Below are 15,059 nucleotides of genomic sequence, written 5' to 3' on the forward strand. Positions count from 1 at the left end.
TCTAGTATTGTTTAAGGAGGCGGTGGAGTTGTTGCCATTCCAACTCATTTTAAGGCAGTCAGCTTCACCTTAAGCAGTCACCCGCTCTACTTTCCCCAGTCCCCTGTCATGCTGAAACATTGCAGCCAAACTACGAGCTTCTTTTCAGTGAAGAGGGACCAAGAATTAAACTTGGTTTTTGTACAACACTAGTTCCATAACACCAATTAGTAAAACAAAACTCCATCATGCTAACTTACTACTCCCCACTAAAGGTATTTGCTACAAGGTTGAACTTGTGCCACATGAAAAGTTGTAGCCAGTTTTTCTGAAAGCAAGGGCAATTAAAGTGAGTCCTACAGCCATGTATTGTACAGTGTTTTAATGCTGTAAAAAGAACTTGAACAAAAAATGCTTTTGGCTTCCTTCAGCCCTATCTAAAGGACTAGAATAAATCTCTCAGATGATCTCTGTGCAGCATTACAAGCTGGGTCAGTTTGTTTTGTTCAAGATAGAGACAAGGAAATGTTTCACATTTTCCACCAATCTGTTTTGTATATGTGATCTTTTTTCCCCCTATAGCGTGACCTGCTTTAAACAGTTTGGAAGGATATACAGCTTTTTTGCTCACGAGCATACTTTTACTCAGGGGACTGATAAACTCAGTCAGTACTTCTGAGAACAACTATGCATTGACACTTAGCTGTGGTAGTGCAAATTGCATGAGTAAGAAACCATGTCTGTTGTTACCAAAATCAATGTGGGATTTAGTCCTACCCAGGCACTGGGGGAAAAAAGTGGTGTATCATGTGGAAAGAGCAAATGTGCAGCCAAGAGTATTGTCTAATTTGTTTATTCAATCCAATCTCTTTTTCTATACTAGATCCTTCAGGAGTTAGAATATGGCCCATCAGTAGACTGGTGGGCTCTGGGTGTTCTCATGTACGAAATGATGGCGGGGCAACCTCCCTTTGAAGCTGACAATGAAGATGATCTCTTTGAATCCATCCTTCATGATGATGTATTGTATCCAGTCTGGCTCAGTAAAGAAGCCGTCAGCATTTTAAAAGCAGTGAGTCTTCCATTACTTGCTTTCCTCCTCCTCTTCATGGGTTTTTTTAACGTTGTGGGTTTTTTTTTTTTCCTTGATTAAAATTGAATTTGCCGAAAGTTGTTGAGAGCAGTCACCGCTGGGAGTTCAAGCACAGTTCAGAGTGCCACTGTTAGGATAATGGGGCCTGGGATAAATTACACCGCTTGTGGGAAAGGAACAGAATGTTTGTATTCCACGCAGTTGTACACTGTGTAAATCTGTGTACCACAGATTCATGTTTCAGGGAAAACTCAACCAACTAGAACTGTGCTATCACTTTGACACTTTATATGCCGCATGTTCATTAGAGTGAGGGAAGCACTACGTAATTAAAGAAACAATGTTTTTATTTAACCTACTTACAGAATTTCCTGTCCTTCTGCCTTTCTTCCTCTATCATCAAGATTGGTTGAAAGCCCTTTATTTACAGCTGCAAGTTCTATTTTATAGTTTCAATAGCACTCTGATAAGCAGTCTTACTCTAGTGTAATTTTTTCTGCTCTGTTTGGTGTTTTTCAACATGAGTAGTGACTTGCAGAAACATGTGTCACCAAATGCCACAATTTTTTTAATCAGTCAAAATGTGCCAATGGGCAACTTCAGTTTCTAGACTACCTTTCTAAAGTCAGGTTTACTTCATTAACATGACACTGTCATAAATTCTTTCTTCGGTGCTAGTATAATCCTAAAATAAAAAGCAAAACAAAACAGAAGCAGTATGTCAATCCACATGGTTTGAAAACCTGAGAAGGATTTCTGGCTTAAGAAAAGAATTTGTTTTTTATTCCAGTTTTCCACCTTCTTTGAAAGTGGAAATTTTCTACTTTTCTACTTCTGTTTTTCTTTCAGCATTTGGAATATGGGAGACTTTCAATTAAGAGGGCAGCTGGTAGTGTAAAGTCATGCAGAGATCTTCATACAGGGTTACATTTGGAAATGATACGAAAAACCTGAACAAATTCTGATTTTAACACCATCGGACAGGTAGCACATACTACAGAAATGGTCATCTTGATCTTTATCTTCAGGCTTTTTCTGGCTGAGAGAAAGAGGTGGTCTAGCAGATGATTCAAATCAGAAGTCCCAAGTTCACCTCTCTGAATTGTTTGTGGAGTATCTCTTTTGCTCCATTCACTGTAGTGAGAACATGGAGGATTTATTAAAGCTGACCTTTATACATATTCTCCCTTCTCCCCCCAGATACCTCTCTGATGACTTTTTTTTAGCTGACATGATACTTTCATGCTTCTGTTTTTTGTTCTCACACTCTTCAGTTATTTTCAGCAAAAAATCTATGGACTTGAGCTGCAAAATTCAGGCTTGATATCCAGGGTTCAGGGGTTATTTTGGTGTATTGTAGAGAAATGATTGTTGTCAATGTTCATATCTGCATCTGAATTTCACTGAAATCCAGGAGATTTTCTGTAGTGCTTTGGTATCACGACCTGTAAGATCTGTTCCTTTGCCAACCGCAGGCTCCTTCAGTGAGTCTGTGTTAACTGAGCTTTCTGTTCTGAATCGTGGAAACATTTATTGAAGGGGAAAAGTTAACTGATAACCCTTGATTAAGTATGTAGTGCAAGAGCCATTGTGGGTATTAGGAGAAGGTGTTTGTTTTACAGAGGAAAGGGAGAAAGATTTGGCAGTCAGAGTCTTACTGTGTTATCTTGTTTGTGATGCAAGTAGTGAGATGTCTAACTTAATGTTATCCATGTCATTCATTAACCACTCACAAATACAGACACAGAATTGGGCTGCAGGTGTAAACTACCTATTTTTGTACGTAAGTGCAAGGGCGTTAAACACTCTAATTTCTTTTAAAACTGACTTTACTATAAATTTTCATGAGGCGGTTTTCCTGGGTCTATGTTTTGATAGTAGGCATGGTAGTTTATATTTTGCTGTAATCCATCTTCCTGTCTGAAGTTAATCCTTAATGTCATTATAAACCTTAAAGAAAGGTTGCATCCATTGAATAGATTTGCACTATTATAAGAGATTATTCCTCATTAGGCAAGATGTCTTCATTGGCATAAATTGATAGAATTTAATGGTGCTGTGTCACTTTGCACTATAGAAAAAAAAAACATTTCCTTACATATAGCAACCTGCTGCTTATGCAGCTATGGTGTGAAACATGTTTGAAACTTGTGCTTTTCATCTGATCCTTGTCCACATTCTGTTAAATGAAGAACAGGAAAAACAGAGGAAAGAAAGAGGCGTCTATGTATTTTACTGTTGAATGCTAGCAAGGGATTAAGTTTGGAACACTTCATTTCCTCGCATTGTGCTTTGAGACGTGGGTTTTATTCTTTAGAAACTGTGTATTTTTACACTTCTCCAAACAGCATGTGAGGAAGGTTTAATAAGAAGACGTTCTCTTGTATTAAGTAACAATGTTTTCTCATTTTCTGAAGAAACAGTTTTCCTGTTATTTCCAACAAAACACGAAGATAATTTTACAGCTCAGCATTACAAGGCAGCATGTTGCTTATCCCATGAAATCCCACAGATCTTATTAGTCCTCTTTCTGTGAATTGACAGGAATTGCTATTTAAAATTCTTTCCTGTCTGGTAAGGAAAACAATTCTTCATTGAAATTAGCTCTGTGCTTCTTTGCAAGCGATGGAGAGAGGTTGTGTCTACTGTGTGTGTTCCCTTTGTACCCAAATGACACAGATTTCTGGATACAGAAGCAGAACTTTGTTTCTAAGCTGTGCCGTTTATTTCAAGAAGCAAAATTTTGGGAGCCTGATGATCCTTGATTCAGGCCCCAAGTTGCATTGCTGTCTCAGCAACAGACTTTTGTCCTGTTGTCGTTTAAGTCAGTAGGAACTCTGGTCTTAAGAGGCTTATTTTTCATAAAAGGAGGCTCCTGCCTTAATAAAAGAAAATAAAAAGGCAACACTTACGGCTATGGCTGTCGGCTCCACTCGCGACCATCTCATCAACACAGTACAGTTAACAGCTGTCTCTGCCCTCACAGTTGCATCATTGTTGATGCTGTTGATAAACAGGGAATAAATGTCAGCTTGTGCTTCAGAAATATAAGGTGAAAAAACCAATATTTATTGCAGGGGCTGAAGTTTATAGAATTAAATGGCCACCTCAGAAGTTTGAGATTATTGCATCATCTTTGCATATGATAATTTTGTTTGTTTTAAGTATTCATTCTTAAAATTTGTTTTCCTTCATCATGCATTTCCAAGTTTCATGAAGTTTGTGAAGTACAGTACTAAACTGCACTACCTAGTCATATTTTCATGTCCTGGGCTTCTTAAAAATGACATGTCCTGATGTTTTCCCTGCCTCTGGCTTAAAACAAAGATAGAGCATGGCAGATACTAGGATCAGATTTTACTTCTTTGATACCTGGATTATACGGTACAAAAAGCGTATCCTGTAGTTTCCATGTTCTGTTTCTGCAAAATGTGTGGCTGCTGGTTCCTGGCCTGCTAGCTCCAGTCCTGGAGGTGAAGTAAAGCAGAGGAATGTAGGAATGCATTTTGTGGTTTTCCAAGAGACCTCACCAAAGCACAGTAATCCCTTCAAAACCTTTGTTTCTCCTGCCCATAGAAAATATGGCCTGTAGTTTAGATATGACTTGTCCACTTGCAAAAGAACTTGCGGAGCAGTTGAACACAAGACCAAAGAGAAGGATCATCTTTGGAGCAGCGCATATATGTGGGAAACCGCAGAGAGAATTGTCTCGCTGATCCATGTTATATCTTTAAAATGATAGCAGTGGTATTCTCCTGTGGATGGTTGGTCTAGCTATCTAAAACCATCTTAAGGGCTTCAGTAGCTACTTATCTAATAACTGGAGTACTAAAGTAAGGGTATGCATTACAGTGATTTATTTTTTTGTAAGTTGCTTTTTTTTCTACAGATGTATAGTATTATGTGGTATCCAGGTTAAAAAGGCACTGAACAATTATCAAATTTTGTTTCATTTGTACACCTTTTTTTATTTACAAAAATGTTATAATAATGGCTGAATATAAAGTTGTAGCAAAGCTTGGATAATTCTATAATATAAGTGTGTGTGTGTTTGTAAGAACAGCATTTGTTGCTACTTGAATTGCAAGAATTCGGTGTCCACATGCACTAGGAAATAAGTAGAGCAATTGCTAATAAAAGAAGGAAGAAATAGCAGAGCAAAATCAGGAAAAATGTTATCAGCTGGCATCATTTGGTATCAGTGTCTTACACTGATTGTACAGCTTTTTGCTGAAAAGAATAGTTAAGAGTTTAAAAGTGAGAAGTTTAGAAACTACCATGCCAGAGGGGACCAGTTAGTTATAGTTGGTGCTATTAACTGTACTGAAGATGAAAGGGAAGGTGCAAGTTATGTCATGGAGTTTCTCAAGGGAAGCTTTCTGCTAGTACTGATCACTCCATGTATTTCCTGAAATGTATGACAGAATGCTTGTAATTCACATAGCTGCAGCTGCTGTTCTTACTTGTATTAGAATAAAATCCTAGAAATGAGTAAGGAGGTTATGGCTTTTCATGTGTCTGCTTGAATGGAGTATATCATTATGCAACCTACGTACCCAAAGAAAACAAACAACAGTAAGCATAATATGTAGCCCCTACCCCCCAAATTAATAGATAGATAGATAGAGCAAATAAGATAAAATAAGAGCTGTCCTGACCATCTATTTGGAAGTGTCTGTGGACGGTTTAATATTTTCTTTCTTTCCTTTAGTATTTTTGGCCAAAGCTGGAACTAGAAATGCTGTGACAGAGAATCCCTTCCTGTAGCACTCCCAGCCACATGAAATTGGGAGGTCTCAGCAATCAACTGAAAGAGCTTCCTGCAGGAAACTTACACATCGGAGTCTCTAAATCTTCTAGTTTGGCTGGAACCTCTGAAATTTGGAGGGGCATCCTTGTTGCTCTTACAGAAAAAAATAACCTTCTGAAAGGGGACTGTCTCTAAAAACTAAGCTTTAGGAATTGTAATGCATAATTGAACTGCAAATGGTTTCCAGCCATTGCCATTCATGTTTTAACTTTTTCCTCCTTTCCCTCCCCCACCCCATAGTTCATGACAAAAAACCCAAATAAGCGACTTGGCTGTGTGGCATCACAAAACGGGGAAGACGCGATTAAGCAGCATCCGTTTTTCAAGGAAATTGACTGGGTTCTTCTAGAACAAAGGAAAATCAAGCCACCCTTCAAACCTCGGATTGTAAGTAGCAGCTTGCATAACATTCAGAGAAAACTTGGTTTGACAATTCTAGTTGTTGTCTGTTCTGACACATGAGATTACTCGATGCAACATTTGGGTGTTGGAATAGTAACATAAAAAAAAACGTGCTGAAAAGATTGCCTTGTCATTGTTTCTGTGAAGGTAAGTGTCAGGATGCACAGGAAAATGTGCATGTTCAGTCACACAAACCATGAATAGGGTTCGAGGCCCTTTTTTTTTTTTTTCCTGCATTCCTAAAGACACCTTGATCAGAAGATATTATTTCAGTTGGGTATATATGTCTGTACTTTCTGTGTGAACTCTGCTACAGTCCTGCGTTGCCGATGGTCACTGGATTTTGTAGTGAAAGACAGAGGAAAGGATTTCTGATTAATAATATTTTAACTGAAGATACTTAAAAAAACAGCTTCCTCGGGGAAAGAAATATACATCATGATTAGATAAATTTATATACTTATATTTTCCTAGGTAATGATGAAGTATTTCTATTTTAAAGTAAAAAAATGTAAATAGCAGCCCCACATGCAGAAAGTACAAAAGCCAAGCAAAAATACTTATTCTTGTCTTCCTCTGGATGAAAATACTTACAGTTCACCAAATGTCAGCTTTTCAGCTGAGAATGTGTGCAGTTAATTTTGTGCTTGAACAGTACAAGAGAATAATTTTATGATAAATCCTTTGAGATTGATTTGCATCTTTTGACTTTGCACTTTCCTAATTACAATGTTTGATTTGCCTCTAAATATGATCAAGGTACTTGTTTGTTTCTTTTAGATAGTTTACAAAGGTATTTTTTAGAAAACAAAACTTTGGGCTCAACACTGAACCCTAACTTAAATTTAGAGGTGAGAAAGTCCCCCCTGTCATTGCAGAATTGCTGTCTGTCACATTTAATGCATTTACTTTTAGTCCAGTGAGATGCATTTCCCCAAGTTCCTTGTGTAGGTGGTGAAAGCGGGGCTGCCCATCCAGAACAGGAGCCTGAGGTAGCTCCTCTGAGTCCACTCTTGGAGAAGTCTGTCTCTCTAGCTATGCAGAAAGAGCCCCAAGGGACTGACAACTGTAAGTGAAAGTTAGCCCTTGTGAATGTCCTTCTAGGAGTAATAGTAAGATACAGTGTTATCATATGGGGAAGTTTTTCCTAATATATTTCTTGGAGAATGGAAACCTTGTAATGCAGTAGCTACAGGCAGAGGGATGCCTGAACCAGCCCCTCTCCTGGAAAGGGTGCAGCCAGATGGGCATGCTGGCTCACTTACCCTGTTGCCCAGCTCTGCTCTGGAGGTTGCGGCCAGGTTGCGCCCAGTGCCTGAGCTGACTTACAAGTCTCTGCACTGCTGCAGGAAGTATAAACCCCAAATTAACCCTGTTAGTATCTATCTGAAGCCTATTTAATACTGTAACTAACTGCTTTCCAGTCAGGTTCCACAGCCTTCACATAGCTGCAGACAGCCTTAGTTGGTGTTTAGCTGAGCTGCGTGTGTGTGGTTCTCTTCCTGTTTTCACAAGTATTTGGCCTTTCATCTCACAGTAATTTTTGTTGCTTTGCTCAGTATTCATCAGTGGTTTGGTAATACAGTTATCAAATCAGGATGCACAATTCCAAAATAATTTTCACTTTATGCCTGCATCTAATAAGTCCCAGCTTCCTGACATCTAGTCTGTTTATTGGCTGTCTTCCTTTCATGATTGAGATGCACAGTCCCTTTACAAGGCCTTTATTATTTTTGTAAGTATTCCTGCTGTGGCAGTCCTTCTTGAAAGTCAGGAGGCATTTAGTATGTCAGATATTTTGATTTATTGCTGATATAAATACCTTCTACCTTCTCAGTGCAGCTTCTTTCTCTTTTTGGTAATTATTTCACTGCTGTTATACTGTAAAGCCATTCCTATTTTATTAATTCCCATTGTTTTGTTCCTTTTCCCCTGTTCTGCTTTCTTTAATGGTATTTTAGTTGGATATTTCAGTTTTAATAGTGATTTCAGATTATTTCAGAGTAGTCCTTTGAATAATTTTCAAGACAACTGCTTGCTCTTTAATAATTATTAGGGTGATTTTATACATCTTTATACCTTTTCTCATTTTTCTTCAGGCTGCTTCTATAATGTTGGATTTTCATACTACTTGTTTCCATATTGTATATGCCAACTTTCTTTATTCTACCGAATTTGATTCCTGCAGTCTAGTAGTTCTGTATGCTTGTTTTTTTCTGAACTCTTTTTTTTTATGGTGATGAATTCAGATAATATGTAGTCTGTGTTACAGGCATCACTATTATTTTCATGTTCTCAGTCTGCTCTCTCTTAAGATATCTTCCCCAGTGACCTGGTGCTATCAACTTTTACTGATAACTTTTCTACACTTAGAAAGGATTTACCTTATATTTTTACACTGTGTTTATGATCCATCAGCTGTTTTGTACCAGCTGTATAAATTTTGCAATTGTTTGGATTTTGTTGTTGTGTAGAAATCTTTGAGCAAGATCACACTGAAATTTTTACTTGTCCTCTTAAAATTGAACAATTTATTAATTGGAGAGTAAAGTGTGATATATATATATATATAGGCTGGAGAGAAAGATCACACAAATAAAATATAATTATTAATTATGCAACTTCAGAAATGGTAAAGGAATCTAGGGCAGTAAATTTCAAATGCTGAAAAGATGATTTTGGATACTTGCCAAACTAGAAGAGGTTGCACTCACTTTGAAAAATAAAGGAAAGAGGGAAGAAGGTGACTGCTAATGAAATAAAGTCTACTTCAAAATCTAGATAGAAAGTTCCACTCTAAATTCAGTTCTGGGTATAGCGTTGAGATTTATTGATTAACAAGTGAAACTGTTCCATAGCTATGGAATAACTATGGAAAAAAACATAACTAATACCTGTGTTTTGAATGTTTTCTGGTTTTTAACCTCTTTCAGTATTGATAAAGGGCTGTTGACTATTTAAAAGAGACTTGTAATATCAAAAGGGGATTAAAAAGATATATTTTTAATCTTATGTTCAGGAGAGCCTAGATCTGTGAAAACAGTTGTGAGAAGAGAGGCCAGATTATTAGTCAGAAAATAGACATTCTTGCATGTGATATGTGAGTGTACATATGTGTAGGGAAAGAAGCATACAATGCATACATAGTCATTTGTGCATTCAAATTGAGTTTTGCATGCACATGCAAAATTTTGCTCATGCAAGAATGCATATATTTACACAGGTATTCATCTATTTTCTGACCAACTGTTAAGATGACTAAGGGGGGAAATTTTATAATTACTGTATCATACACACTTTCGAAAAAAAGAAAAACCATAGGATCTATTCAAATGAGCTCTGGGCAGTATAAAACGTGGACACTAAACAAGTAAAGACATTAGGGAAAATGGTCAAACACTGAGGTCCCATCAGAGAATGGAATAATCTGCCAAGGGAGGTCATGGAGGTGCTAGCATGGAAACAAACCTTGCTTCAGTTCTGCCTCACTGCTCCGCTGATCCCCAAAACATGCGAGTTCCTTGGTTAGCACAGCCATCTTCCTTTTCTGTTACCTTTTATCCTTTCTCTGCCGTAATAGATTTTCCGAGGAGCTATATGGTATGGTACTGTAAGGCCTGTGCTTCTCCATAGTTCAGGTATGTCTCTTCAGCTCTGCCAACCTTAAGTCTGAATTTTTCAACTGGACTTGGAAGAAACACTGCATGGCTATTTATTAGCCAGACTTTTAAGGTGATTTTTTTTTTTTTAAATCTCATTCACACTGTGGATGGATGCAAAAATGTTCCTTATTATACCAGAAATATGCCATTAATGTCCTTCTAGTTAATACATGATTTGGTTATTCTAATGATGTTCTGGAAGCTGAAATTTCTTTTCTAACTGTTTTCAGTCTTGGAATGAAAATTGCTGGAGTCCAAAAGGTCCTTGAAAAACTGACCATGTTTTCTGAAGGCTTGCAAGAGTGCCCTGGGCAGAGCACTCATACAAATGGCTGAGGTTTAGATTGCTAAGCAGTGACAGGAGTACCACACCAGGTTGTGCTATGTAGAGACAATGGAAGCAGATTTGGTGACCCTGAAACCTGCAATGAAGGATCTTTGGCTGTTCCTCCAGCTTAATGACTTGGAATAGAGAATACCAAGGGGTGAAAATGCACAGAGGCCCAGTCCTATGATACATATTACCTACCAGCCCTTCCTTTCATAAATCCAGAATTATGAGACTTTTCAGTGCAAAATTAATTTTTATATATATACTATGGTTTACTGTACTGAGTGTTTGTGCCATGTGGGACTATTATAAATGTTAAGCTCCTATAGAAGAAGCAATAGCTCTGTGGCATGTACATTAGAAATCAAGTAAACTTTTGAACAGCTATGAAAAGGATATTCGTTACATCTAAGCTCCAGTGATCTTGACAATGTCTCTTGAAGATCATTTCCACTGTTCTTAAAACCTAATTCTTAGAGTTTCACAGACTGTCTTGAAATTTTCTGAATAATATTATTCTATTCTTCCCTGCTGCTTTTAAGGCAGACATGAATATGTAATTGCATATGCAAGATATCAGTACAGTTGTAGTGCAGACATGTATCTTTTCTCCAGAGCAACTGTTGAAGACAGAAATCCCTTTGAGGTGTTTTGTTCCTATGTTGAGATATTTTGTCTCATGTATTCTTCCTGGAGTTTTATTCCATTTGGAGAATGAAATGTCCTTAATCAGTAGCCGTAAGACCAGGCTATGGTTTGCAACGTAATTTATTGCCCAAGAACCACAAAGGCTTTGATAGTATTCAGTGGTTCTCTGCTCTCCATCTTTCTTTGTTTCCATGGTTATGCTCCTGGCTTGGTTGAATTGGTTATTTCCATTTTCAAAGTGCATTTGCCATATTACAAATGACAGCAAGGGTGCAGTAGATTAATTTCTTACCAAAGTCATTGATATGGTGGTAAGTGTGGTAGATCTTGCTTAGTGACATCATGGGATGATTCTGTCTATCCCATACCAAATAATAAAATATGCATTAAAAACAGTGATTGAAATAGATTGCTGCGTCACCTTTAATGTGTATTGATGAAACCTATATTGTCCCAAGTTGTTATTTACTGGCAAAGCTTATATTTGAAACAGTGAAGCAAGGGTATATGTTATCGTATTTTGCTTTTTTCCTTAATCTTCTTCATATCTTATTAGATTCCCTGCAAAAAATTCTTTGTGCCATGTCTGAGAGCACAGCTGGCCAGTTGCAGGCTTTCCAGACTGAACTTCTGGCCTGCTGACATGCCACTGACATCAGCCAGTGAAGCTCAGAGAGATGTATACAAGTGGTGGCATAAAGATACACAATATCCCGGTCCCACTTGCCGGGGATGAAGGAACATCACTGCCCAAAATTTGTTGCTCATTTGGCTGCAGTCAGTGGTAACCTCATATGAGCATCAATTTCACAGAATCATAGAATAGCTTGGGTTGAAAGGGACATTTAAAGGTCATCTAGTCCAATCCCCTCTGCAATGAGCAGGGACATCTTCAACTAGATCAGGTTGCTCAAATCCCTGTCCAACCTGACCTTGAACGTTTCCAGGGAGGGGGCATCTACCACCTCTCTGGGCAACCTGGTCCAGTGTTTCACCATCCTCATCATGAAAAATTTCTTCTCTATATCTAGTCTAAATCTACCCTCTTTCAGTTTAAAACTGTTACCCCTCATTCTATCACTACAGTCTTTGATAAAGAGTCCCTCCCCATCTTTCCTGTAGCCCCCTTTAAGTACTGGAAGGTTGCTGTAAGGTCTCCCTGGAGCCTTCTCTTCTCCAGGCTGAACAACCCCAATTCTCTCAGCCTGCCCTCATAGGAGACATGTTCCATCCCTCTGAGGGTTTTTTTCTTCGGTTTTGTAGAATTAGCCCAGCCCAATAAAATCACTCTCATATTTCTTATGCTGTTGGTCACACTGGCTCAGTGTGCTGCAAGGAGCTGTGAGACAGCAGAAGCTGTTAGGCACTATGCAGCAAGGGCAGTCTCACTACAGGCACACTCCTTTCAGGCTGACTTTTCACTGTCAACCCTTGAAACATGTGCATGCAAACAGACTTGGCGTTTTCATCCACCCTGTTGTAAATGACAGGGCTGAGAAAATTTGAGACTTTGACTAAGATGTCTTCAGCATGAAAAAGCTGAAGAACTCTAAGCCGGAGGGTTGTACAAAGCCTGGTAAAGCAGATGTTTGCCATATGTATTTCTTTTTAGCAATTAAGCCAAAGTTTCATCGCTAATGGCTTTATCAGTGCCTGTGGCAATCCATTCATAGTGTGGCTTTATGGAGATGAAGTTAACAAAATAATCGCATTACAATGATTTACTGTGAACTTGCAGCTTTCACAGAACAATACATTATTTTAATTTTCTCTGTGCATTTATAATTTCTTGGGTTTCTATTTTAAAAGCTCGCTTTCTTCAAGAGCATTAGAAACAAAATGAACAACATAGTCTGTTGCAGAATTGTATCCTGCAGTACGGAGCAACAGCAGCTGCCACTGGCCCATTTAGTTCATCTAATGTGACTCCCTTCACTTTGCAGCCTCTTCCATTCCTACTGTTACATCACTGAAAATGTTTTCTGAATATCTTTATGTTCCCTCTTGAGTTCTGACTTCTCAGGGACAGAGTCAGTCTAGCAGCTAAAACCAGAGACCCGAGAGAATTACAAGATATATAAGTTCTTCTACCAGATTTTCTGGAAACTCATGCTGTGGTCCAGGGTTCGTCACCTAACCTTTTCATGCCCCAGTTTTTGCTCTGTGGTAATCTCAGGATGCAATGTTCTGTGACAGCGAAGAAATATGACTGCGAAGTGTTAAAAACCAAATGCTCAAGATCAGCCTGGCTTTTAAATTGACTAAATGTGTGGCACTTCCCTTGGAAGAGTGTTCTATGCTATACCAGACCTCAGTGTTAGCAGACTCCATCTTGATCCTCAGTCTCAAATTTCCTACAGTAATTTGCATGTCTCTCTCAGCTCCGGTAACTCTAAGATAATCATAAACCATTATCAAAGTCCCTCCCCCCTTAGTTATCACTATCTGAGCCACATTGTCTGTATGCAGTTTCTTTGTGAACCTAAACTCCCTTGTTAAGTCTTGACTTAAGGATGCCAGCAATGTGTCCTCTTTCAGTTTTGCGCTGCAGCAAAGGTTTGAAATAAAATCATTCTCAAATACAAAATTCTAGTCCTAGACAATGATTGTGGGTTACAACTGGAGTCAGTGAGCACTGGGAATTTTCTTTTCCCCCTCCCCTAAATGAGTGAAAAACTGACAAAATTTTGGCAACCCTTTGTTGATGACTTCTGATAAGCTGGATGCCCACAGTGTTTGGAAACTGGGTAATAAATACCAAATACAAATCAGCCTCTACAGAGTGCGCAGCTGGCCTGTTTGCACAGGCAAACAGGCAGAGGCCTCACCTGCCTCATGGGTAGGTGCCTCACTGAATGGCTCCTGAAAATGTGTTCAATTAGAGAGGTCTGTGTTTAAATTGCTGCAGCAACCGTCTGCTTACTGTGAAATATGGCTGGAATCCTTAAAGAGGGACGACGTTTCTGGAGAAAACTTTCAAATATATTAGCCTGAAACATAAGTTCTGTAACTTCAGATTTGTTTTCATACATGACTGCTAACAGGCAAAGATTTTTTTACTTTTTAACAAGGGATTTTCAACCTGGTGTTGGGAAGTCATGATACTGTTTTGGTGGGGTTTTTTGACACGCCTCTATTTTTTTGTGACAGTGGATTGTATCGTCATACGTGCAGAATTATGACTTTGCCTTTACACTGTGGGGAAGAAGCCCTGTAAAATGCAGTATCATTCAGTAGCACCAAAAGGAACATAGGAAATTACAGGCCAAGTAAATTTCTTTTTGTATAAATGTTCTCTCTTTTCAAGTTTGCTTCAGTGTGAATGTCCCTCTTTAAGGTAAGGCCTTCAATATGGGGAAAATGTCAAGGTAGGTCCATTTTTAGGCCTAATAACCTTGAGGTGTCCCTTCAGTTTCATAATATATTTCCATTCAGTCATCAGTGCATGGCAATGAGCATTTAGCAGATGGGCACGCAAGGGGCTATACTGCATGCTTTTGCATGAAGTGTTACTGCTTAGATGAAACACTGGGGAGTGATCTTGAGACCTCAGACCCTCATGTACCATTGTTAAACATTGCACATTACGTATTCCCCCCTTGCTGCAGGCATTTCAGGCATAGGAAAATGGTGGGCTTTCTTCTGAGAGTGACACCACGGTGATTAATACTGGTGTACAAAAAAAAAGTTTAGAAACAGGGAAGAATCTATATTTGTCAGAACAGTTAACATATATCCTTTAGAAAAACTAAAGAAAAATGGATGTGGACTTTTGATTACCAACAGCCATAATGGTTGAAGTCCACTACTGCACACTGCCTCTGCCACAGGGTATCATGAATTAGAATATTTTATGTCAGCTGGTTCCTAAAAGTTACACTTTTCTGCTACTCCTTTAAGTGTTAGCCAGGTTGCTGCTGATTGAAAGGCGTTGGCTATTGGCAGGCAATGAAGTTTGAGATCTCAGTTGAGCTTCCAGTAGACAGTTGTGAACAGCAGTACCGTAACTGCCTGCAACGTAGTTCATATCAATAGGTCTAGCATGTGGCTGGGCAGGCAGAGAAGTCTGTAACTCTTCTGCCTCTTCCCTCAGCAGAGTAAAGGACCTTGATTTCCAGAGCTTCAACTAGCTTA

The 15,059-nt window shown here is 38.6% G+C and overlaps 1 protein-coding gene across 3 annotated transcripts in view; it reads left to right on the forward strand.

Moving 5' to 3' along the window:
- PRKCE (protein kinase C epsilon) overlaps positions 1 to 15,059 on the forward strand; it is a 298,350-nt gene that overhangs the window by 268,938 nt on the left and 14,353 nt on the right. Inside the window, exons 13-15 of one of the 3 annotated variants that reach the window (XM_074818061.1) lie at positions 863 to 1,051; positions 6,123 to 6,269; positions 14,233 to 14,262. In XM_074818061.1, coding sequence (XP_074674162.1) covers positions 863 to 1,051; positions 6,123 to 6,269; positions 14,233 to 14,247 — 351 coding nt within the window. In that variant the 3' untranslated portion in view covers positions 14,248 to 14,262. Of the gene's footprint in view, positions 1 to 862; positions 1,052 to 6,122; positions 6,270 to 14,232; positions 14,294 to 15,059 lie in introns of all 3 variants that reach the window. The other 2 variants (XM_074818062.1, XM_074818060.1) reach the window with 2 other exon arrangements.

Source organism: Strix aluco, chromosome 3, assembly GCF_031877795.1.
Source record: "Strix aluco isolate bStrAlu1 chromosome 3, bStrAlu1.hap1, whole genome shotgun sequence".
In the NCBI taxonomy this organism is placed as follows: domain Eukaryota; kingdom Metazoa; phylum Chordata; class Aves; order Strigiformes; family Strigidae; genus Strix; species Strix aluco.